The sequence below is a fragment of the Cucurbita moschata genome, unplaced genomic scaffold, assembly GCF_002738365.1.
Source record: "Cucurbita moschata cultivar Rifu unplaced genomic scaffold, Cmos_1.0 Cmo_Scf00056, whole genome shotgun sequence".
Taxonomy (NCBI): domain Eukaryota; kingdom Viridiplantae; phylum Streptophyta; class Magnoliopsida; order Cucurbitales; family Cucurbitaceae; genus Cucurbita; species Cucurbita moschata.
The window spans coordinates 483,426-505,903 of NW_019268572.1; the positions used below are offsets into that span (position 1 = coordinate 483,426).

General features: G+C 36.0%; 1 protein-coding gene across 1 annotated transcript; it reads left to right on the forward strand.

Annotated features, from left to right (window-relative positions):
- The first annotated feature begins 759 nt into the window (after nt 1–759).
- LOC111436571 lies at nt 760–1,933 on the forward strand. Its single transcript, XM_023074315.1, has 4 exons — nt 760–903; nt 946–1,294; nt 1,394–1,455; nt 1,559–1,933. Exons 1-4 carry the CDS (start codon nt 760–762, stop codon nt 1,931–1,933), a joined length of 930 nt encoding a protein of 309 aa, XP_022930083.1.
- Nucleotides 1,934–22,478: the final 20,545 nt, after the last annotated feature.

A 22,478-nucleotide genomic window follows, 5' to 3' on the forward strand; every position in this document is an offset into this window, starting at 1 on the left:
GGAGCTGAATAAGGTGACCATTACAAATAAGTATCCCTTGCAGCGAATTGACGACTTGTTTGACCAGCTTCAAGGGACAGCGATATTTTTGAAGATTGATCTTCGTTTTGGTTATCACCAGATAAGAGTCAAAGAAGAGGACATACTGAAGATGGCTTTTCGTACTCGGTATGGGCATTATGAGTTTTTCGTGATGTCCTTTGGCTTGACTAATGCCCCTGCAGTATTTATGGAGCTGATGAATCGGGTATTCCAGGATTTTCTGGATTCTTTTGTCATTGTGTTCATTGATGATATCTTGGTTTATTCCAAGACAAACGATGAACATGCAGAACATTTGAGGAAGGTTTGTTGGTTCTATGTGAACAAAGATTATATGCCAAATTCTCAAAATGTGAGTTTTGGTTTCAGAAGGTAGTATTTCTTAGTCATGTGGTATCCAAGGATGGTATAGCTGTTGATCCAGCAAAGGTGGAGGCAGTTATAGGTTAGGCTCGACCAACTATAGTTAGTGAGGTGAGAAGTTTCCTGGGTTTAGCAGGATACTACAGGCGGTTTATTAAGGACTTCGTAAAGATTGCAGCACCACTGACTCAGTTAACTCGAAAATGAAAGAAATTTGATTGGAGTCGAGCTTGTGAAAGTAGTTTTCAAGAACTCAAGGAAAGACTAGCGTCAGCCCTAGTGCTTATTGTACCTGACGGTACTGGGAATCTAGTAATTTATAGTGATTCCTCTAAGCATGGGTTGGGCGTACTTATGCAGAACGAGAGAGTTATTGCTTATGCCTCTCAGCAGTTGAAGGATTATGAATGCAACTACCCAACTCATGATTTAGAGTTAGCTGTTGTGGTGTTTGCTCTAAAGATATGGAGACATTATCTGTACGGTGAGAAGATACAAGTATATACAGATCATAAGAGTCTCAAATATTTGTTCACCTAGAAAGAGCTCAACATGAGGCAACGTCGATGGTTGGAGTTAGTGAAAGACTATGATGTGGAGATCCTACATCACCCTGGTAAAGCTAATGTGGTAGCTGATGCCTTGAGTCGTAAGACAGCTCACTCATCTGCAATGTTGACGAGACAACCCAACATTCAAATGGAGTTTGAACGAGCTCAGATAGCTGTGTTGGTCAAGGAAGCGACAGCTCAGCTAGCTCTTATGACTATCTGTCCGATGTTGCAGCAACAAATTATTCAGGGTCGACAAAGGGACCCTTATTTTGCAAAAGTCGTGAAGCAACTTGAGACTGAACAAGTCAAGGATTTCTTGATAACGGGTGATGGATGTTTGAAGTGGTGAAATCGAACTTGTGTGCCAAATGATGTAGAGATCAATAGGAAGATTCTATTAGAGGCACATGAGTCTCCCTATACCGTACATACAGGTGCCATAAAGATGTATCAGGACTTGAAAACATGCTTTTGGTGGCCTGAAATGAAGAAAGATGTATGTTGAACATGTGAGTAGGTGTTTAACTTGTCAACAAGTTAAGCCACCTAGACAGAAACGTATTGGATTATTGCAACCTCTCAATGTGTCCCAATGGAAGTGGGAAGAAGTGACCATGGATTTCATTATAGGGCTACCTAGAACCCAGTCAGGGTTTACAGTCATATGGGTTATTGTGGACAGATTAACTAAGACAGCTCATTTTGTACCAGAAAAGTCTACGTATTCAATTGACAAGTGGGCACAATTGTATTTAAAGAAGTTTGTAAGGTTGCATGATGTACCCGTTTTTGTTGTGTCTGATAGGGATGCACGGTTTACTTCTCGATTCTGGAAGAGTCTTCAAGAAGCCCTTGGTACACAATTGAAGTTTAGTACACCATTCCATCCTCGTACAGATGGACAGACAGAGAGACTAAATCAGATTCTCAAGAACATGTTGCATGCATGTGTACTTGATTTTGCTGGCAGTTAAGACACCTACCTATATTTTGTGGAATTTGTCTATAACAATAGTTATCAGGCAACCATTCAATGGCTCCTTTTGAGGCGCTTTATGGATGGAGGTGTCGAACTCCGATTTATTGGGAGGAGGTAGGTAGTAAACAGCTGTTAGGTCCAGATTTGCTACGGACGACCAATGAGGCGATTCAGAAGATTAGGAAGAGAATTTTGACCACCCAAAGTCGTCAAAGAGTTATGCTGATGTTAGAAGGAAGGGCCTAGAGTTTGAGATGGGGGACCATGTGTCCCTGAAGATTGCACCAGTTCATGGTGTTTTGCGATTTGGTAAGAGGGGAAAGCTTAGCCCGCATTTTATTGGACCTTTCGAGATCCTCGAAAGAGTTGGCCCAGTAGCCTATAGGTTGGCATTACCACCAGCATTGGATGTTGTACATAATGTTTTCCATATTTTGATGCTGAGGAAGTATGTTGCAGATCCTATGCATATTCTTCATTATGAAGACTTGGAGTTAAAGAGGACTTAAGCTATGAAGAACAACCTGTTAAAATTTTGGCGCGGGAAGTGAGATCTTTGCATAGCAGAGATATTCCCTTTGTTAAAGTTTTATGGAAGAATCAGCAAGCTAGTGAAGCTACTTGGGAAAGAGAGGAGGAGTTTAAACGAGAATATCCATACTTGTTTATAGAGCTAGAAACTTTCGAGGACGAAAGTTGTTGAAAGGAGGGTAGAATTGTAATGATCTAAAATAAATAAATAAATGTGTATATGTGTTGTATTGATATTTATTAGTAATAATTATTGTTATTATGATAATTATGAAATTAATTAATTAATTAAGTAATTAAAACAAAAACAGATGTTGCATTAAGCAGCTGCTGTAATGGAGGGAGAGGATAGTGATACACATGGGTTGGAGATGTCCGAACGTTGAGGAGAGAAGGGTTTGTGAGTTGGTGGAAATCTTTTGCAAAATTATGATTGGTTGTCGATGGTAACACCTATAAATCGTGCTATCAATGAGCGGATGTTGCAAATTTCTTGGTGTAACAAGAAACAACCAATTGTTTCATTGTCAACTAGAGAAGCAGAGTATAGAGTAGTGGCGGGAGCAGCTCAAGAATGTACATGGCTAAAACTTCTGATAGAAAGATTGGCACCAGAAAGTTGACTATTCGATACCACTTCAATACGACAACCAATTTGTGATTCGTCTAGTAGAATATTCAATGTTTCACGGCAAGACAAAGTAATGTGGAAGTGCACTGCTATTTTATTGGAGACAAAGTCTTGAAGGAATAATACAGAGGACCAAATGGCAGACTTGTCTACAAAATAGCTGAATACTTGCACACAAGAGAGTTTTTGTTGTGGTGCAGAATGAGGACAAGTGACGAGTGGAGTGTTAAAATATGATCATTAGTTAAGCCCAACCATGGTATGAGTGGCTCTATTTATGTTAAGAGAGGATTTTAAGAATAAATTTTTAGGGATTTTAGGAATAAATTTAGGAAAATGAGTTAGATACTTTATAAAAAAAACATTATAAATTTGAAGAATAGATTCTCTATAAATACTCTTCCACCCTACTTAGTTTATCATCCGAATAAATCTCAAGCAATATTATATAAAGTGTCTTGTATTCTCTTCTCACTTGATCGCGAATGTTTCCCACGCACTAAAGTTTCTAGTCTTGAATGATTTTTTAATATCCGGTTCTCATCTTGCTCTAGATAGCACACTCGTGCTAACTTTCACCATCCTCAATTTACTATTTCAGTAAGAGTAATTGGACAAGGGATACAGAGCTTCATCACGATCTTTGGTTTCGTACAACAAGGTTCAAATCTCTATCTTTAGTCCAAACATCAACCATACGCTTCACATTTCAGAGTTGAATTGCGTTCCAAGTAGTTCATTCCTTCCTAGCTTTCCCTCACAACCCGTTTTACCAAAATATTTCATTGCTTTGGGGCTCATTGAAAGGTCGTTTAACAATCTACTAGCCAAACATTTTGTCAGACCTTTGAATCTCAATTTAGGTTGTGGTTACTTCTCCATTGTCTTAGTGAAAGGGCGTTGAAAATTCTGTTGTATGCCCTCTCCCGTCTACCATGATGCACTATGGGTCTGCAAGTTTATTTTCTTGTCTTCCGCATTAGCCGCATTGATGCTTCTCAAGGCTTATGTCGATGCCCAACCTAGTTAATGCATCAACACCATTACCTTTTTATTCTTATCGCTTACATACTCCTTACCAACTCATCTAGAGTTGGGCATATTCTCGTATTAGTGTCCTTACTATATTATACCACTAGTAGTAGGTTTTCAATCTTGACACGAGGCATAGGTAACCACCTCAAATGTCATGCCTATATGACAGTTTAGCTTTTCTATTAGATACTAGTAAATATCTATCACCAAGTTATGTCTCTCTCAAGCGCAGCTCAGTCCTCATGCAATGACCATCTCTAGTGTTATTCAAGACTCATTCTGATTTCCCCCTTTCAACGCTTCGTGGTTTAGTAAGAGGGCTTTTCTCGCTATCGCCATCAATGCCCCAAGAGTTGCAAGCTATCTTCTTGTCCCTCAACACCGCCTATGATGTGATTATTGTTTTGGTTCTTCCCTTGGAGTGGACCAAGGTTTTACTAACACTCATAGTCCCTGCAACGTCAGTCAGTTAGAATTCACATCTTGTGTTAGTTCTTGTAAGTTTCACATCTAAATGTGTTCACCTTCTACTCCCTTGGCCATTCTATTTGGGGAATAACTCACTCAATGCTCAACCAGGTCACCAGGGAGATTATCTTCCTGAATATAGGTGATAGGGAGTTCATTGCTTGTCCGATTCCATGTTCCCATGTTGACACGTCGCACCACATCATGTGGGGAAACTGTTCATTTATGTCTCATCCTCAGCCTTGAGTATCGAGCTTAACTCTTTCATCTGTGATACTATACTTATTATCGGACACATCCTTGAGTAAGACTCTTCCATTGTACCTTGGTGGGGTAATTTGTGTTTCCATGATAAGAGTGTGGTTGAGACTACGTGAGTCCATCTTGAGTTTTAGGATCGCCTTGGGCAGTCCTTTTTAATTTTTTTTTTTTTTTTTTTTTTTACTATGGCCTATTCAGATCTTCCCATTAGACATCCAAATTAGAGGAATTTTCAGACTCTTGTAGCAATACGACAACAACGGTTGTGTATCACTTGTTCTAACCCAACGAATAAGTTAATTATGTGAGATTTAGACTTCGTTTACAATATTGGCGTGTGCTCAAGCCTTGGATTCCATTTGAGAGAAATGTTTTAGAAAAAAGTGAGAAAGAAAATACATTAAAAATATATATTTTTTTTTTAAATAATGTTATAGGCTAAAAGCGAATAAGCAACAACTACAACTTTGATAGCATATAACCCGAGTAAGAAGAATTAACGATTAGTCACATCACCTTATAGTACATTTTGAGGCATTTTAGCCTTGGGTAGTGTAGACACGGAGGATAGTCATACACATCCGTATTGATATGACAAGAATAGTAAAAATCTAACAATAAATGAAAGCAAGTAAATTGGGTTTGGTATGGGCATGCGGCCATGGACAACACATCCTTGACATGCATGACCAAGAATCCGACACGTGGCCATAAGCAACACACCTTGGACAAGCATGACCATGACATTCTTCCTCACTCAATTGGTCAATGCCCCTGTCAATCAACTCTTCACAAACTCAGCAATATAGGATGAGGTTGGCTTCATATCTCTCGACGTGTTTCTAGCTAATCTCTGCTTTAAGGAGTCTCTTCCAATATTTCAGGAACGGTTAAAAATCATTTCTTGGTTCTTCAACTCTTCATGCCTTCTTAGCTAGAATCTCTCCGGCTTTCTTTGTAGTGGAACATTTCTTCGTGGCATGAGGTCGTACCACCTCATGGTGTCTTTTGTCTTCGAGATCAGGATAGTAACCTTCAAGTTATGACGTGGACAACAGAGCTAGTCCATCAGAGCAATTGGATCCTATATTATTTCTTTCCGTTCTTCTGGATGACTTTGACTAGTCCATAGTATTTTCGCATCAGTTGATGGATCTTGGTTTCTTGAAACAAGAGTTGATCTGACCTTAACTTATTTGGAACTCTTTCTCCATTTTGGAATTATTGTGGTCGACGCTTCCGACTAGCCATTCTTTTCATCTATCTAGATGGTCTTCTTGAATAAACATGATTTGTTTCAGAGGTTTGTCTCCCTCTCACCCTTCAACGAATGTGTTGACTTGGTGTCTCTCCCTAGCATGGGTAACCAATGACAAGAGTCTCTATAGGTCTCATGGACCCAACTTTCAACAAGACAGTTAGTTGTTTGTGGAACTTACGTAGTTTAGGTTGAGTTGTATGACACACATATGTGGCAGGCGATCTCGCCTCCGTCAACTATAGTTCCTACATTAGTTTTACCCCTTTTAGTTGACGGGTGTTTGTCTGAATGATTGTTGGGTTGGATCTCGTTACTACTAAGCATTTTGCTAGGGGCATAGGAATGACTTTTTGTTTTAGTAAGAAGTCTATCCCTAACACGATGTCAAAGTCATCCATCTTGACTACCACAAAGTTGGTTTGTCCAATCCAAATCTTTAGCTTGATCGGAGTTCTCTTTGCAACTCCTAAAACAAGTAAAGCTACCGAATTAACGAGTTTTATCTTTCCTATATCTTGATGCCAAAGGATGTTCAAGCGTTTTACTCCGATCTTTGCCATGAAGTTCTGGGTGGTTTAAGAGTTGACAATGGTGTTTCTGGCCGCTTTGCAGTTAACCCAAGTCTCGACATACATAAGACCATGTTCCACTGATTTTTATATCTTTTTCCAATCTCTTCTAGAGAGTGGACGGGTAATTTTGTGCTCACATGTGGGGGTGTTCAACGTTCTCAAGTAACAGTATTCAGTTTTTGTCATCTTGTACTTAGCTTCTAAGTTCATTCCAAATTTTTTTTTTGGAAGGCAAAGAATGCCGCCTTTTGTGGGCACTCGATTTCTCAGTGGGCCCTCTAGCATATAAAGCAGGATGAGGGGTATTGGCTTTGACGGTAACTGTTTTGGCTGTGAGATCTCTGCCATGGAGTTCTACCTCTCTATTTGGAGGACTCACATTCCCCTCCTTTGCCTTCAAGACCGTCACGTCTCCCACCTTTGTGGGAGTTGGGTCGATAATTTTTATTACCCTCATTTGCGGAAGCCTGGTTTTGCCTTATATTTTGGAGCTTATCGATGCTAAGATCAAATAGTCATTTGGCTTTAGCATAGGTCGTGAAAATATCTTGAACTCTTTGTTCGTAGAACTTGATTTTCGCCCACGGCTTCAGTCCTCAACAAAACTAAGACCTTGTCTTTCTCAAACATATCACGAATATTTAACGTATGCACAAAAAAGTGTTAGTATCTCTTAACTCTCTTAATTTCCTTCTCGCAATTATCTCGACATTCTCTGAAAAGAACGGAGAGTGGAGTTTTTGTTTTAAGCTCTCCCAAGTGTCTATAGTACATTGACCATCTTGAATGTCCATGTACTTAGATCTCCACCACAACTTTGCATCTTGGGCTAGATGAATAGTTGCCAATTGACCAGTCAACATTTATCTGATGATCATATAATGTTGTTAATTAGACTACATCTTCGTCTAGGGTTTGGTCCTCCACCGCTCTTATGGTGAAGTTTAGTCAAACGCTTAGATTTGCTACATCAGTTCTGACCACTCTTAAGATGCTCTCAAATCCTCAAACATTTTTAGACCATCTTAACAATTGCTTATTGGGCATTACTAAGCCCTCGATGCATCCTTCCATCCAGGCAACAGAGTCCGTCGAACTATCTCCACACTTGAAGCCACCAGCAGTTGTGGCCATAATTTCTAGGGCCTCAACTCAAACCACTAATTCACAAACAGGCATTGCCTCAAGGCGGCCTGCCATCGCATCGATCCTAGGACTTGCCTATTTGTTTAGCAACGAACATGTTTATGTACTACATTCAAGAAGTTGACTCAACTCTAATACCACTTGTCATAATTGCAATCTTGTAACAATGGAATAGTGATTGTGTGACACTTCTTATAACCCAGCGAATAGGTCATCCGTGTGAGATTCGGAGTTCATAAATAATATTAGGGTGTACTTGAGCCTCCAGTCACATTTGAGAAAAATAATTTAAAAAACATGAGCGAAGAAAAAGTAGAAGAAAGATGTACATTCTAGATTCCTAACAAGGCCTTAAAAGAGTCCAATTAAACCAAGATAAAGATGTGCATCATAGAGGAACAAAGTAATGCACATTTTGACCGTAAGCAGTTTTGCATTCTTCCAAATCTCAAGAATAAAATAATAATATTAACCGTTTTCTCTTAATGGTTTCAAATGGGTTAATTTTTGGCTTTTTTTTTTTTTTTTTTTTAATACAATATTGATTGATATAAACCCCCACGCCTACTATGTTCTAGGTCCCATAAAGATGGAGGGTAAAAAATAGTGTTAAAAGTTGCAGGTCAAGATTTCATACCTTTCAAATCACCCGAACATCTGAGAACACCGACAACACAGACAGCGAGTCTGTGCGGAAGTTTCATAGTTAGGCAAAAAGTTAAACCGCTATAAAAAGTTGAGGGTTGTTCCTCCAAAACTAAACAGATTATTTTATCCTATGGGCCCACGGAAAACAGTAGATGGGTCACTCCTTCTGATTCGACATATCCCAAAACATAGAAAAACGAGAAACAAAAAAAAAAAAAACATTTGATGTATTGTTCTAACCATCCCATCAATGTCCTTCAGATAATCTGCACCAAAAGTATTGGCAAAAGGGTTTGAGAAGAGCGTACAAGGTTTCCCCAAACATCCTTGCTGTCTTCCCTATTCCTTGAACAGTGATTTTGATGCGCTTTCTTGCTCGCCTCTCTCATTGCAAATTTACAAAATTTCAAACTCGGGAGTGAATCCTATCCTATCGTGAAAGATTATGAATTTATATGTTAGGAATATATTCTCTATTGATACGAGGCCCTTTGGAAAAGTCCAAAGCAAAGTTATGAGAGCTTATGCTCGAATTGGACAATATATACCATTGTGGAGAGTCGTGATTCCTAACAAGATAGTATTCCTCACTTGTAAATCCAGGATCTTCCGCTAAATTAACTTACGTGGGACTCACTCCCAATATTCTCAACAATCCTCCCATCGAACAAAGTACATTATAAGCCTCCCATGAGACTTATGAACCTCTCGAATAGCATCCCCTTAATCGAGGTCGAATCCGTTCTCTGAAGCCCTCGAACAAAATGAGGAATACTATCCCTATTAGTATGAGGCATTTTGGGAAGCCTCAAAGCAAAGTCATGAGAGGTTATGCCAAAGTGGACAATATCATACCATTGTGAGAGTCATGATTCCTAACACGCATCACATCCCATGAAAATTTTTAAAAGAAAATTCTTTTCACAATTTGAAATAAGTCACATGAAACCCAGTACCCTAGTTGTTTTTTACTCATATGGCTACTGTTTATATCATATAAATAGCGTTCGTTTAGATTCTACGCCATTGTGTTGGTAAGAAAGAAGAAGAAGAAGAAGAAGAAGAGACAAAAGAACAGTGAGTTTTAAAGCTTTTTAGTTATTATTGGTTAAGTGAAACAGTGGATGTACCTGAAGTGCCGAAGTCTTATGAATAACGTTGTTTGGAAGGTTTGTCACAGTTGGGGTTTCTAATGACACAAACCACACTGTAACAGAAGGGCTTGGATGGAATTTTACCTAAACCCAAAAGCAAAACCATTTCTAAGATAAAACAACAGTGCTTCTGAAAAAGTGTTTTGAACATTGTTGTTGTGAATGTAATTTTAGAACCCTAAGAATTTCTAAATTTCAACCTAATTTCCCGAAGGTAAAAAGTAAGTTTATGATGGTTGTGTATTTTATTTTTCAGTCCTACGAGAAAGTGATGATTTGAATCTCTCTTCTAATATTTTACGCTTATATTTGTATGGTTTATTATTAATTCATAAATTTCAAATAGTTTAAATTATGTGTTAGTTTTATATTATATAATTTAATGTTGTTAATGAAGCTTTTACTCGATATGTCCATTTACTCGAGAAATAAAAAACTTGATTTTTTTTTTTCTTTTTAAAGTCTAACTTCTAACTTCTGAGATTTTATTGATTTTATTGAGAGTCTCCAATACCGAATTTCAAGATTATACAGAAGAGAAATATGTATAGAAAAATCCCAACCATTTTTTATAAATAGTGAAAATTTGTCAAAGTCAACCTCACAGGTAAATCGGTCATTTTCACCCTCCATTCCCAATTAGGGGTTTGGATTGACCCTAATCACATTGTTAAAATTGAAAAGAAAAAAAAAAAAAAAAAAAAAAAAAAAAAAAAAAAAGAGGATTTAGGGATTGAGAGAGAGAGAGTTAGGGAGATAAAAGTTGAAATCCACTCCAAATAGCTATTTGGAGTCACAATTTCACAAAAGATTCTTCACAAGAAGTGGCCTTAGCTGAACCCTTTTGACGCTTTTGAAACACTCCATCCTATGGGAAGAACAGAAAGTATGATTCTTAATTGAGATTTTCCTTCAAAATCGAAAGTTTTTTTTTTTTAAAAAAAATAAAGTTATGAGATTTTAGAAGGTTGATATTGGAAGGATTTTGCACAATTTTTATGAAGTCGAAGTTGAGTCCGACCGAAAATTTGAATTTCGATGAATATCAAGAAGCTATATATATATATATATATATATATATATATATATTTTTTTTTTTTTTTTTTTTTTTGTAACTTTTAGTTTTTGGACTCTATTATTATTATTATTATTTTGCTATGATTGACTAAAAATTATTTGAAAATACCTTTATAAAAAAGGATTAAAAGACTACAATTTTTGATGTAGACAAAGTTATGAAAATTCAAAGAAAATAGAAAACAAATAATAAATTGATTGGAATCTAGAAATTTTGACGGACTCAAATGCACAGGTGATAGCACGTGAGAGATAGATTTTAGAAATTTTGGAGCTCTTAAAATGCATAAAAGCTAGCTCATGAAGGCACACATCATCCTTGTAAGTAACCACACGAATTTTAGACAAGTAATACTTGTAGAGATCACTAGGACGTGCTAGCATGCGAGCATTCCTTACCATAGTTTGTTGGAAAATGCAAATGCATGTTAAGAACTTCATAACTGTTTTTTTTTTTTTTTTTTTTTTGGATGAGTATGAATTGTATGTATATTATGGTAAAATTACCGTTAATTCCTTAGGTTGAGATTTCTAAGAAACATGTTGTGTTTTGTATTATGTTTAGCTAGAAAGAGAATATATATGAATAAAATAAGAGTTGAGCAATATGGATGTACGTTATGTATGATGTAAGAAATTAGCAAAATTCCCTTAGGATGAGATTCCTGATAAATGTTGTTTTATATGGTTTCCACTTTGTCAGAAAGAAGGATGAGTTATTTTGATATGTGTTTCGGGTGATTAAGGGATGTATCTCCCCATTGAGCTTCTTTGCTTGTATGTATGCATGATATAATATTTGTTAGCTATAAGTGTGTTCTTGTTGTAAAGCGTATTTATTTGCACAGAGCTAGGGATTTAGAGTTAGGTTGGTTAGACGATGACCTAGGTTAAGATGCCTTCGGTGGACTGAGCACATTAAGATTGTGAGAAACAGTTTGAGGGTTTAAACCCTAGTGCTCCCAAACTAAGAACGACTCGAGAACTCAGAACAGAGTAACCTAGAGCCACAAGCCCATGTTAAGCCACTGAGCTGCCCTAGAAATCCAATAAATCTCCTTAGCTCCTAGATATGATCAAAGCGAAGTTTAAATTATGGATTACGCGTTTCGGTGATTGATATGTATATCTCCCTAGTAAAGCATGTATAAGAAAACTCAATTAAGATTAGGGCGCTAAAACTAGTATGGTTTACCCATTGACCTAGGTCAAAACGTTTTAGTAGACCCTACAATTCAAGATCTTGAGCAACGATCAGAAGTCTAGATCTGAGTGCACCTAAAGACTTGAATTAGTCTCGATGATCTAACCCTAAGCGTTCTAAGAACTAAATAGGGCAACTGTGCCATAAACCTATTCTTGAAAGGGGGCATGAGACCACATCAAACGGCCTAGTAGTAGGCCAGAACATGGAGATGGCATCCCCCAAGCTTAAGTGACTCTATGGTTTTGAGGGATTGGCCAGCCAACCTCCCGTCGATGATGTTTAGACTAGAAATCACCATATTGTCTCATATGATTTTATGAGGTTTTACTCCAATTCAAGTCACTGATCATTCACTACATAAGCAAAGTAATTAAGTAAGCTGCCAAGGTCAAAGAGAGATTGTAGCAACTCAACAAAACAAAGGTAGCCTCCAAATTATTAGTGGTTGATACGGCGTCAACCGAGCTTCTAATTCCCTTTTCACTTCAATACCAGTACTGTCGAGCAAGGCCTATGCTGATTAGGGTTATGTGATCAATAGTTCAGTTGGATTATCCTGCATAACATATTATCTTGAGAGGCGATGTAAAATTATGCGGGCAGTCTTAGAAACTGGCAAGCATATGGGGGTCCCTCCCCCAACCTTGGGTGACTAGATGGTCCTACGGGTAGGGTTCGTCAGCTAACTTCCCATGGATGATGAGAGTAGGTTAGCACACACCACGTTGTCCCCGCTAGAAAGAGAGAGTTTTACAAGGCTGTGCCTTGACCCAGGACATTGGTTACATACTACTTACGCAGAGCAAGGTACCTAAGTCTATGATAGAAAAGTAGTTCATCCCAGAGATGAAATTTGTTGCCCAAAAGACCAACGACACCAGAAATGGGTGAACTATACTCTCTGTACCCAGAGTGAATCTATGAGCAGTTAAAATACTGCTTGGAACTTCGAGTCATCCTAGATACTCAGGTAGTAGTAGAGACTAGGCCTAAACTTCCAAGAGCCCAATGTAAACCCCGTGAATACCAAATAAGTTAAGGATGTGATGAAAACCTATAAATAAGTTTTTTACTCTGTATATTTATATACTCACCCCTTTCCTCTTTATTTTTCAAGTGTTCATGGGATGCCGGTCGAGGTGGAGGAGCATTCGAAAGCTATGTGGCTACAGAGGAGGTCGTTCTGGAGCGTCAGTTTATATTTACATTTTGTTGTCTTTTATATTTTGTTTTATAATTGTATCCCATTTATAAATTTTGAACAACATCTTATAATTTGATTTAATTTGGGCATTGTTTATATTTTTTTATTTAAATTTATTAGATTTTTATCTTTTACTTTTATTTTTATTTGATTTTCTATTTGTTCTCATAGTATATGAAGTCTGGAAAATAGAATAGAATGACTATTAAAGATTTAAAAGAATTAAAAATTACTATTTATACCAATAGAGTACACCTTTCTTTGGGTAACTCAATCATTGGAACAAGAAAACTAATCTTGCTTTGCTTGGAGTAATTCTATATTAGATGATCTCTTCTAAATTTTTCTAGAATGCATGTGAGTGAGGACAAAATATGTTAGAAATCTTGTGTTAGTACGTGGGAATAGTTTCCACTCTTCGAAGCGAGGAGTAAAGAACCTGATCATGTCGTAGGGAAATTTCGGGACCATTAGTTATCAAATCCAAATTTTGAATAAAAAAAAAAAAAATTGTAAGACCTAATTAGAATTTTCTATAATATAATGTATAGGCCGATTTAATAGACCATGTTTAAACAAAATGCTAATGTGAGTTATTCATTTGTTTGAGAAGTTATTTGTCATAGTCCTCCAACTTTGTCTATCCAATAGGTACATCAACATAACACTAAGGTGCGTGGGGGAATGGTCTTTGGAGGTAGGCAGTCAGTTGTGGTTGCCATAGGGGGTGGGCGACAGGGTGGTTGCTGGATGGTGGCACGACGGTGGTGGACAGTGGTCGGCGATGGCTATGGTAGATTCATGAGAAAGTGTTTTATATACCAACTTCTTTTGTTTGCTCTTAATTTCAAATGACGATTAACAAGAAATTAAAAGAATTAAATCAAAACAGTATGAAACTTTATACATTGTTTAAAAGAAAAAAAAAATTAAAAATAGAAAGGAAAAAAATAATAGAAAAATAGAAAAAATGAAACAATAATTGAAATGACATAAAAGATGAAATATTTTAGATGAAGCTACGAAAGTAAAGCAGTAGGTGCATAGATGTCAAATCATTCCACGCTCTTAGATGTACGAAACCTTAGTAGAAATATGTTTTTTTAATGCCCAATTTATCCGTTCGTACGTTGTTCATCAAATCATGGGTTTCTAGAGAGAGAGAGAGAGTAAAAGTAAGCTGTGTTGGGTTTTTACTGTTGGGAAGCCAAGAAAGAAGACTGCAGGCCTAGTCTTTTTGTTGACATAAGCCGTTTGTAGTTTAAATGAACCGACATAGTTTGTCCTTTTTTTTTCTTTGTTTTTTTAAGTTGACTACCAAATAGGATTCGTAAGCAATCCCACCTAAACCAAACTCATCTTGTCTTCTATTTTTGGTATGTTCTCTTATCACTTCCTTTGGAGCACTGACTTTTTAACCCGATTTGTTGAGACTGTGGATTGTGTTGATGCAAAAGTATGTTATGTAGGTTTGGTAGGAGGGAAGAAATTTTGGCTCCATTTCTTGCTTAATTTCCACCATTTTATTAATTTTTTTTTATTCTTTATTATTTATATTTCTTAACTGATAAGAAGTGGCCATGAAAAGTGCTTTTTAATCGAAAGAAAAGAAAAGAAACGTCATGTGGCAATAATTTGAGCATTGTTGTGGCCATTTTAATTTGAAATTATTGTGCATTATTGGGCATATAGAAAGTAGAAAAGGCAACTGTGGCGAGGCATGGGGGATGCTTTGTAATTTGTAGTGCATGTGTGAGTTCAAAGTTAGAAAGGAGAGGAAACGTTTGCTAAGTTGAAGCTTTTGTACTATAAAAGGAAACTTTGGGAAGCCAACAAATGCTATCTCAGACTTCATTATCTCTTCCAATGATATGTCATTTACTCCACTCCTTTCCATTCGCTGTCTATAGTACTTCCAACTCTCACTGCAAAACGCTACCCTCTCTCTTTAGATCAACTTTACTCCCCATAAAATTTCAACACTTTCCTCAAAAATATATATTATTGATAAGTAAGATTTTTTTAAATAATTAAAAAATGAACAACGAAACAATCCAACTCAACCTATCTCGAATATAAAAGGATGGGTTTGGTTGGTTTATAAACTCTATTCAAGTTAGTTCGAGTACCAACTTAATCAATTCAAAATTTTTGGTTAGTGATTATTAGCAATTCCGGCTTCATGCATGCGAGTTGCAGCCTACTCGTATGCACCCATCCCTCTACTTTTTCTTCTATCACTTTGATTACTTTGCTTCTCACTTTTATTATTGATTGTTTGTCGGACCTTGTAGAGAAAGGTCAAACTTTTGCAAACCCTTCCAATTTCCAATAATTTTATGTTTTCTTTTTATCTACTTCTTAAATGCACTTGAAATTTTAATCATATTTAATAAAGAAAAAACATAATTTGTAAGTTATTTTATGTTAAAAAAAAAAAAAGTAGGCAACATTTTAAGTGCGATGGTGCGATTTAAGTATATGTTCATGTATTTAGGATGAGAGTTCAATATGGAGCTAATATGTTCTATGTAAACTCTAAAATAATTTAGGGTTTAGATGTCGGTCATGATTAAGGTGATCTCTACTATTTCAATTTTGAAAAAATAAAAAAAAAAAAATCTTATGGAAATTTTCATATTTTCACATAACTTTTACATATGAGGACCACATTATCACTAAAAAAAAAGATTAACTTCGATTTAATTTAGAATAAAACAAAAGTAAAGGTTAAACTAAAATATATCGAAGAAATATGAAAGAAAAATTTTATAGGTCTTTAATCTTCTTATTTCAATTTCTCTATGATGTTGAATCTTTTATTAGTCTAGACTTAAACACACGACCAAGACTTATGGAAAGTTGTAACACTTGAGTCTCGATGAGGTATTAAATACTCGATTTTTCATATTGAGTCCAAAATTTCAGAATTTTATTGAGAGCGTTAAGGATTAAATTTCATAATTATATAGAAGAGAAAAATATTTGGAAAAGTCCCATAAACTAGAGAAAACTATAAAAGAAAAAAAAGAAAAATAGTAAAAATTAGAAAAATGGTTAAAGTGAACTGTAGAGAGGTATTTTGGTCATTCGTCTCCCCCTTCCTAATTTGGCACCTGACATGGGAGATTAGTGAAAGATAAAAAGGAAAAGAAAAATAGAAAAGAAAGGAGAAAGTTACAGAGAGGGGGGAGGGAAGTAATCGTCGCCCATCCCGTTCTGGCCACGTGGAGTCCAATTTCAGTGTAGCTTCCTTCACAAAACCTTCAGAAAACCTCAAGGAGAAGTCCTTCACAAAACCTTACAGAAGCTCGAGGAGAAGCACTTTAAACCTTTGAACCATCTAAAATCGTCAAGAAACGAGGAAGATACAAAGATTATTAGAACGATTTGAAGTTCTTGAGTCCTTTGTCTTCAAATTTCTCTTTGATGCACTAACATTATTAGGAATTAGGTTCTAAAATTGAAGTAGGTTAACCTAGGAAGTATTACACTCACAGTAAAAAAAAACTAGGATGTAGATCAAGATTCAAATTTTGAAGACAAGAATCTAGAATATTGGTACAAAGGTACTTAGATCCTAACCAAGATTGATACCTCAAAATCCAAAGACTCAGATCCTCATGCTAGATCATGATAAGAACTCACCGGTCAAGAACAGAACCAAAGAGCCTAAGCACTTGCAACAGAACAAGTTAAGAAGGGGTGTGGTTTCCTAGCATACAAAGGACACGATTAAAAGTCTACAAATAGACTACTTACTGAGTCCTTTGTACTCATTCAAGTTCTCTCATCTTTATCAGGTAAATAAGGAGTTGTCAAGATCGAGACGCAGATATGGAGTAGGCGCCATACAGATCTACACCATTTCCAACTAATTAAATATTTTAAAATTATTTTCTTTATATGGCCCATGTATTTGAACATTAAACTTGAATTTATAATTAAGTTGTATTTATGTTTTATTTTAAATGCAAAAAAATGTACCGTTCATTTTTACGGTTTTTAGCAAGTTGCAGGTCGTGAAAATCGGATCAAGACACTCCATGTTTTCCATGTTTTTTAGGTTAGTGAGAAGCTAATCGAGGCTGGGAGTGGATTCTAGAGCAGGTGTGTTAAGAATGAGGGTTAAGAGTGAGAAGCAAAAGTGGGACAAAAAATGTGATCTTCATTAGGTTCACAATGTTTAAACAGGATACAAGTTACCAACTAAATCCTAGAAATAAGATAAAATATACTAGTGACCAAATTCTGAAAATAAGATAAAATATATTACTAACAAAATCATGAAAAATAAGATAAAATATGTTATTAACCAACGAGTTATATTAACTGATTGCAAATATCTAAAATATATTTCATAACTAGTTGTACCACCAAATATATTCCCAACTGATACAGATATCTAAAATATATTCCATAACTAATTATAGTTGTACCACCAAATATATTCCCCAACATCTTGACATCTTAATACTCCCCCTCAAGTTTGAGAGTATAGGTCAATCACACCCAACTTGTCTTTTACAAAATCAAATTGTTGTCTTCCCAAAGATTTAGTGAAAATATCTGCCAATTACATTTTAGTCGAAACATAACACAATTTGATGAGTCTAGCGTGTAACTTTTCTCGAATTATATGGCAATCTATTTAAATGTGCTTCGTACGTTCGTAAAAAACGAGATTGCCTGCTATATGTAATGTTGCTTAATTATCACAATACAATAATGCTGGTTCGGATAGCAAAACTTTCCAGTCTTGAAAAATGTATCTCAGCCAAGTTAACTCTAAACAAGTATTTGTCATAACTCGATACTCAACTTCTGCTGATGATCTAGACACATTGGTTTGCTTTTTAGACTTTAAAGAAATAATTGAATTTTCAAGGAAAATGCAGAACCCAAAAATAGACCGTCTGGAAGTTCGACAACCACCCTAGTCAGAATCGCAATATGCTTGTAATCTCAAGTTGTTTTCAGATGATAGAAGAAGTCTTTGACCAGGAGTACCTTTGAGGTATCTCAGAACTCGAAGAGTTGCATCCCAATGTGGTTTTTCTTGGTTCATGCATAAATTTATAAAGCATACAAACTGAATACACTATGTTAGGCCTAGTAATAGTTAAATATATTAATCTATCAATTGAAACTTAAAGAAAGTTTTAGATTTTGCTCCGTATGAAATTTTTCTGGACGTGCTCCTGTAAGACTTGTGTCTTGAAGAATGTTTAGAGCATACTTCCTTTGGGACATAACAATTCTTTTTCTAGATCGAGAAAATTCAATACCTAGGAAATATTTCAAATTCCCTAAGTCCTTGATAAGGAATTTATCGAGTAAACTAGTATTGAAATGTTGAATTTATTTGAAATCATTGTCTGTCAACAAAATATCATCAACATAGATAAGAACGGTAGTGAAAGAAGTAACTCTACTCTTAGTAAATAAAGAGTACTCTGCTTTGGACTAAGTCTGCATCTTGTATAGTGATAGAGTATCCATAACCAATTGCGAGAAGCCTGTTTTAACCCATAAAGAGATTTATGTAGTTGATATACTGTATTCTTCTCCTATAGGCAAAGACCTGGTGGTAAAGACATGTAAACTTCCTCGTCTATATTACAATGGAGAAAGACATTTTGAACATCCATTTGATGAGTGAACCATTTTCGAGTAGCAGCAATAATGAGTAAGCAACGAAGTGTAGTAAGTTTTGTTGTAAGAGAACCATCAAAGTATCTCTTTGCTACCAATCAAGCTTTATAACATTAAATAGAACCATCAGAGTTGTACTTAAATCCTTTACACCCAACAATAACCAATACCTTTATGTCCAGGTGGTAGGAACGAGAGACCAAGTATGATTACGTTCCAAGCTGCAATTTCAACATTCATAGCCTACTGCCATCATGGGTCGTCAACTGCCTCATCATAGGTTTTAGGTTCTGTCTAGGTTGTAATAAGAGCTAGAAAAGCACGTTGAGTAGGTGAAAAACGAGAGAATGAAAGGTAATGATGAAGGGATACCTCGTGCCAATGCTGGGACTTGAACTAGAGGTTAAATGATTGGCTATAGAAGACATCTCATAATCATTAACCCAACCTGGAGGCTATTTGGTATGAGTTGAACGTCAAAATGGAATTGATGTATCGGGTGGATTAGGATTAGGATTAGAATTTCAAATAAATTGGATTAGGATTCTTACGTTCTAGGACTCCATTTTGTTGTGGAGTATAGACATAAGTATGCTAATGTCACCCGAAGTAAAAAATAGTTGTAAAGACAGGAACTTAGTCCCATTGTCCCATTGTCCAATTGTTCAATTGTACTATCTTGATATAAGTATGAAATTAAGTTTGAACGAATTTAACAAAGTTCATTAACAAATGATGAACTTCTGATTTATGTTGCATAAGAAAAACCTAAGTACATTAGTAAAATCATCAACAATAGTGATAAAAAACGCAAACCAGAATGGGTAGGAATTTTACGAGGTCATGTAACATCACAGGAGATAAAAATAAAAATAAATAAATAATAAATAAATTATAATAATAATTATAAAATAAATAAAACAAAATCAATTAATAAATTAAGAAAAGAGAGAACTGTTGGATCTCCTCGGATCTCCTAGTGAGATCTTAACCATCTTCTCAAACGGCCGAAAAAAAGAAAAGAGAGAGGGATTAAAAAAACAAAACAAAAATGCCTCTTAGAAGTTACAGGAGAGAGAAGATTACACGCAAGTTATATCTCAGCTCTCCTTTTCACCTGTTATTTTGAATTTATCAATTTACGTTTTAGAAAGATAGGTCATAATCAATAGCAAAACACAATTATTTAGTTTTATTTATCAATTTACGTTTTAGAAAGATACGTCATAATCAATAGCAAAACAAAAGGCAGAATTGATTAAATTAGTAGAAAGTAATTGCTAACATAAAAAAAGAAACAAGAGGATGAATGGAGTAAAGTGTCCAAAAGTAATGACTAACTTAATTTAAGAAAAAAAATTAACAGAGAAAAGAAAGGTTAGAAAAGGAGTAGAAGAAAAAAAAAAGAAAAAAAGAAAGAAGGGAGAAGAAATGTTAGCACAGAAGTAAAGACAGAAAAGAAGGGAAACACATACCACCGAAACCAAGATTTGGAAACGGTTAAAAAGTTTTAAATGACTTTTATAAAAATAATATTATAACAAATATATATAAACATTTCAAGACTTTACTCATACTTGGCTTGAAGTCTAACACTAGAGCTTCATAAAATATAGAGAATGACTTGAAATTGATGTCATGGGTTTATATAGATTGACTTGGATGCAAAGGACAAAATCGAATTTTCATTAAGGAAAAATTGGTGACACCCACCTAAACTAATTAAGTGGTCATACTATCGGCATGGTTACATTTCATGTTGACACATGTGTTAGTTATGGAGTATGCTCTCTTATTTATAGCTTGGTCAACGGTTATATCTGGTAAAGCTATATTTGGTAAAGCTATATATGGTAAAGCTATATATAGTAAAGCTATATCCGGTAAAACTATATAGGATAAATAGCTATATATAGTAGATGGTTAAATCTGGTAAAGCTATATATAGTAAACTGAACCATATATATATCCCGTCCGATAGAGCTTTGAAAATGTACTTGAGCTTTGAAAATGTACTTTCAATTCTCTGTAATTCTCTCTTACTGTACATACATGAAGTCATCAATAGAAAAATCCTTTTAGCTAGAGTTCTCCTTGCACTTTTCTCTATCCTGTTTTTTGTGTTCATTTAGATCGAGCGTGTGCGTTGTTGTGCGATCCTAACAACTGGTATCAGAGCTAGGCGAAATTTATCATGATCTGTGAAGATGGAAAGTTCAAAGATTGGAATTGAGAAGTTCGATGGATCCGATTTCGGTTTCTGAAAGATGCAAATTGAAGATTATCTGTACCAGAAAGATCTTCACGAACCTCTGTTGGGGGTGAAGCCAGATACCATGACCACGGAACAGTGGAAGCTCAAGGATCGACAAGCCTTGGGGCTGATCCGGTTGACGCTATCCAGAAACGTGGCGTTTAACATTATCAAGGAGAAGATAACGTCAGATCTATTGAAGGCGTTGTCAAATATGTATGAAAAACCGTCGGCTATGAACAAGGTGTATTTCGGGAAGGTGTATCTTGCCGACAACAAAATCTTAGAGATTGAAGGGAAGGGAGATGTCTCCATACAAACTCGAGCAGGAAATCAGTGGACATTACAAGATGTCAAATACATTCCTGACCTCAAGAAGAACCTGATCTCTATTGATCAATTGGATAGCACAGGCTATACAACAGAGTTTGGAAAGAGTTTGTGGAAGATTATGAAGGGCGTCATGGTTGTTGCACGTGGCACAAAATCCGGAACCTTATACACTACTGTAGAGTGTATAAACATGACTACTGCTGCTGAGAGTGCTTCCAATTCAAGTCTATGGCACAATAGACTTGGACATATAAGCATCAAAGGAGCTTTAGAAGGCTTAAAATTTGTTGATATGGGTCTTTGTGAGAGCTGTGTTATGGGCAAACAGAAATGAGTTAGTTTCACAAAGGCTGCCAGAGAATCGAAGAAAGTGCGGTTGGAAATGGTCCATACAGACGTATGGGGACCATCTCCAATTTCATCACTTGGTGGATCAAGGTACTACGTCACCTTCATCGATGACTTCAGCAGGAAGGTATGGGTTTACTTTCTGAAACACAAGTCAGATGTGTTTACCACCTTCAAGAAGTGGAAAGCTGAAGTTGAAAATCAGACCGGCTTGAAGATCAAATGCCTAAGGTTTGACAATAGAGGAGAGTACAACAAATAAGAGTTTATAACATTTTGTGCAACTGAGGGAATTAGATTAATAAGAACAATTCTCGGTAAGGCAAGACAAAATAGTATTGCAGAAAGGATGAACAGAGCATTGAATGAGCGAGCAAGAAGTATGAGAATTCATTCTGGAGTACCAAAGACATTCTGGGCTGATGCTGTGAACACAGCAGCATATTTGATTAATAGAGAGCCGTCAGTACCCTTGAAGTTCAAATTGCCCGAAGAAGTATGGACAGGAAAAGAACTCAAGTACTCTCACTTGAGAACTTTTGGTTGTACTGCGTATGTTCATGTTGATCCAGAGAAGAGAGATAAGCTTGAAGCTAAGGCTGTAAAATGCTAATTCATAGGCTATGGCTCTGACATGTTCGGGTACAGGTTTTGGGATGATAAAAATATGAAAATTCTAAGACACTGCGATGTGACCTTTGATGAAAATGTCATGTACAAGGACAAAGAGAAGATAAACTCTAAGACTACAAAGC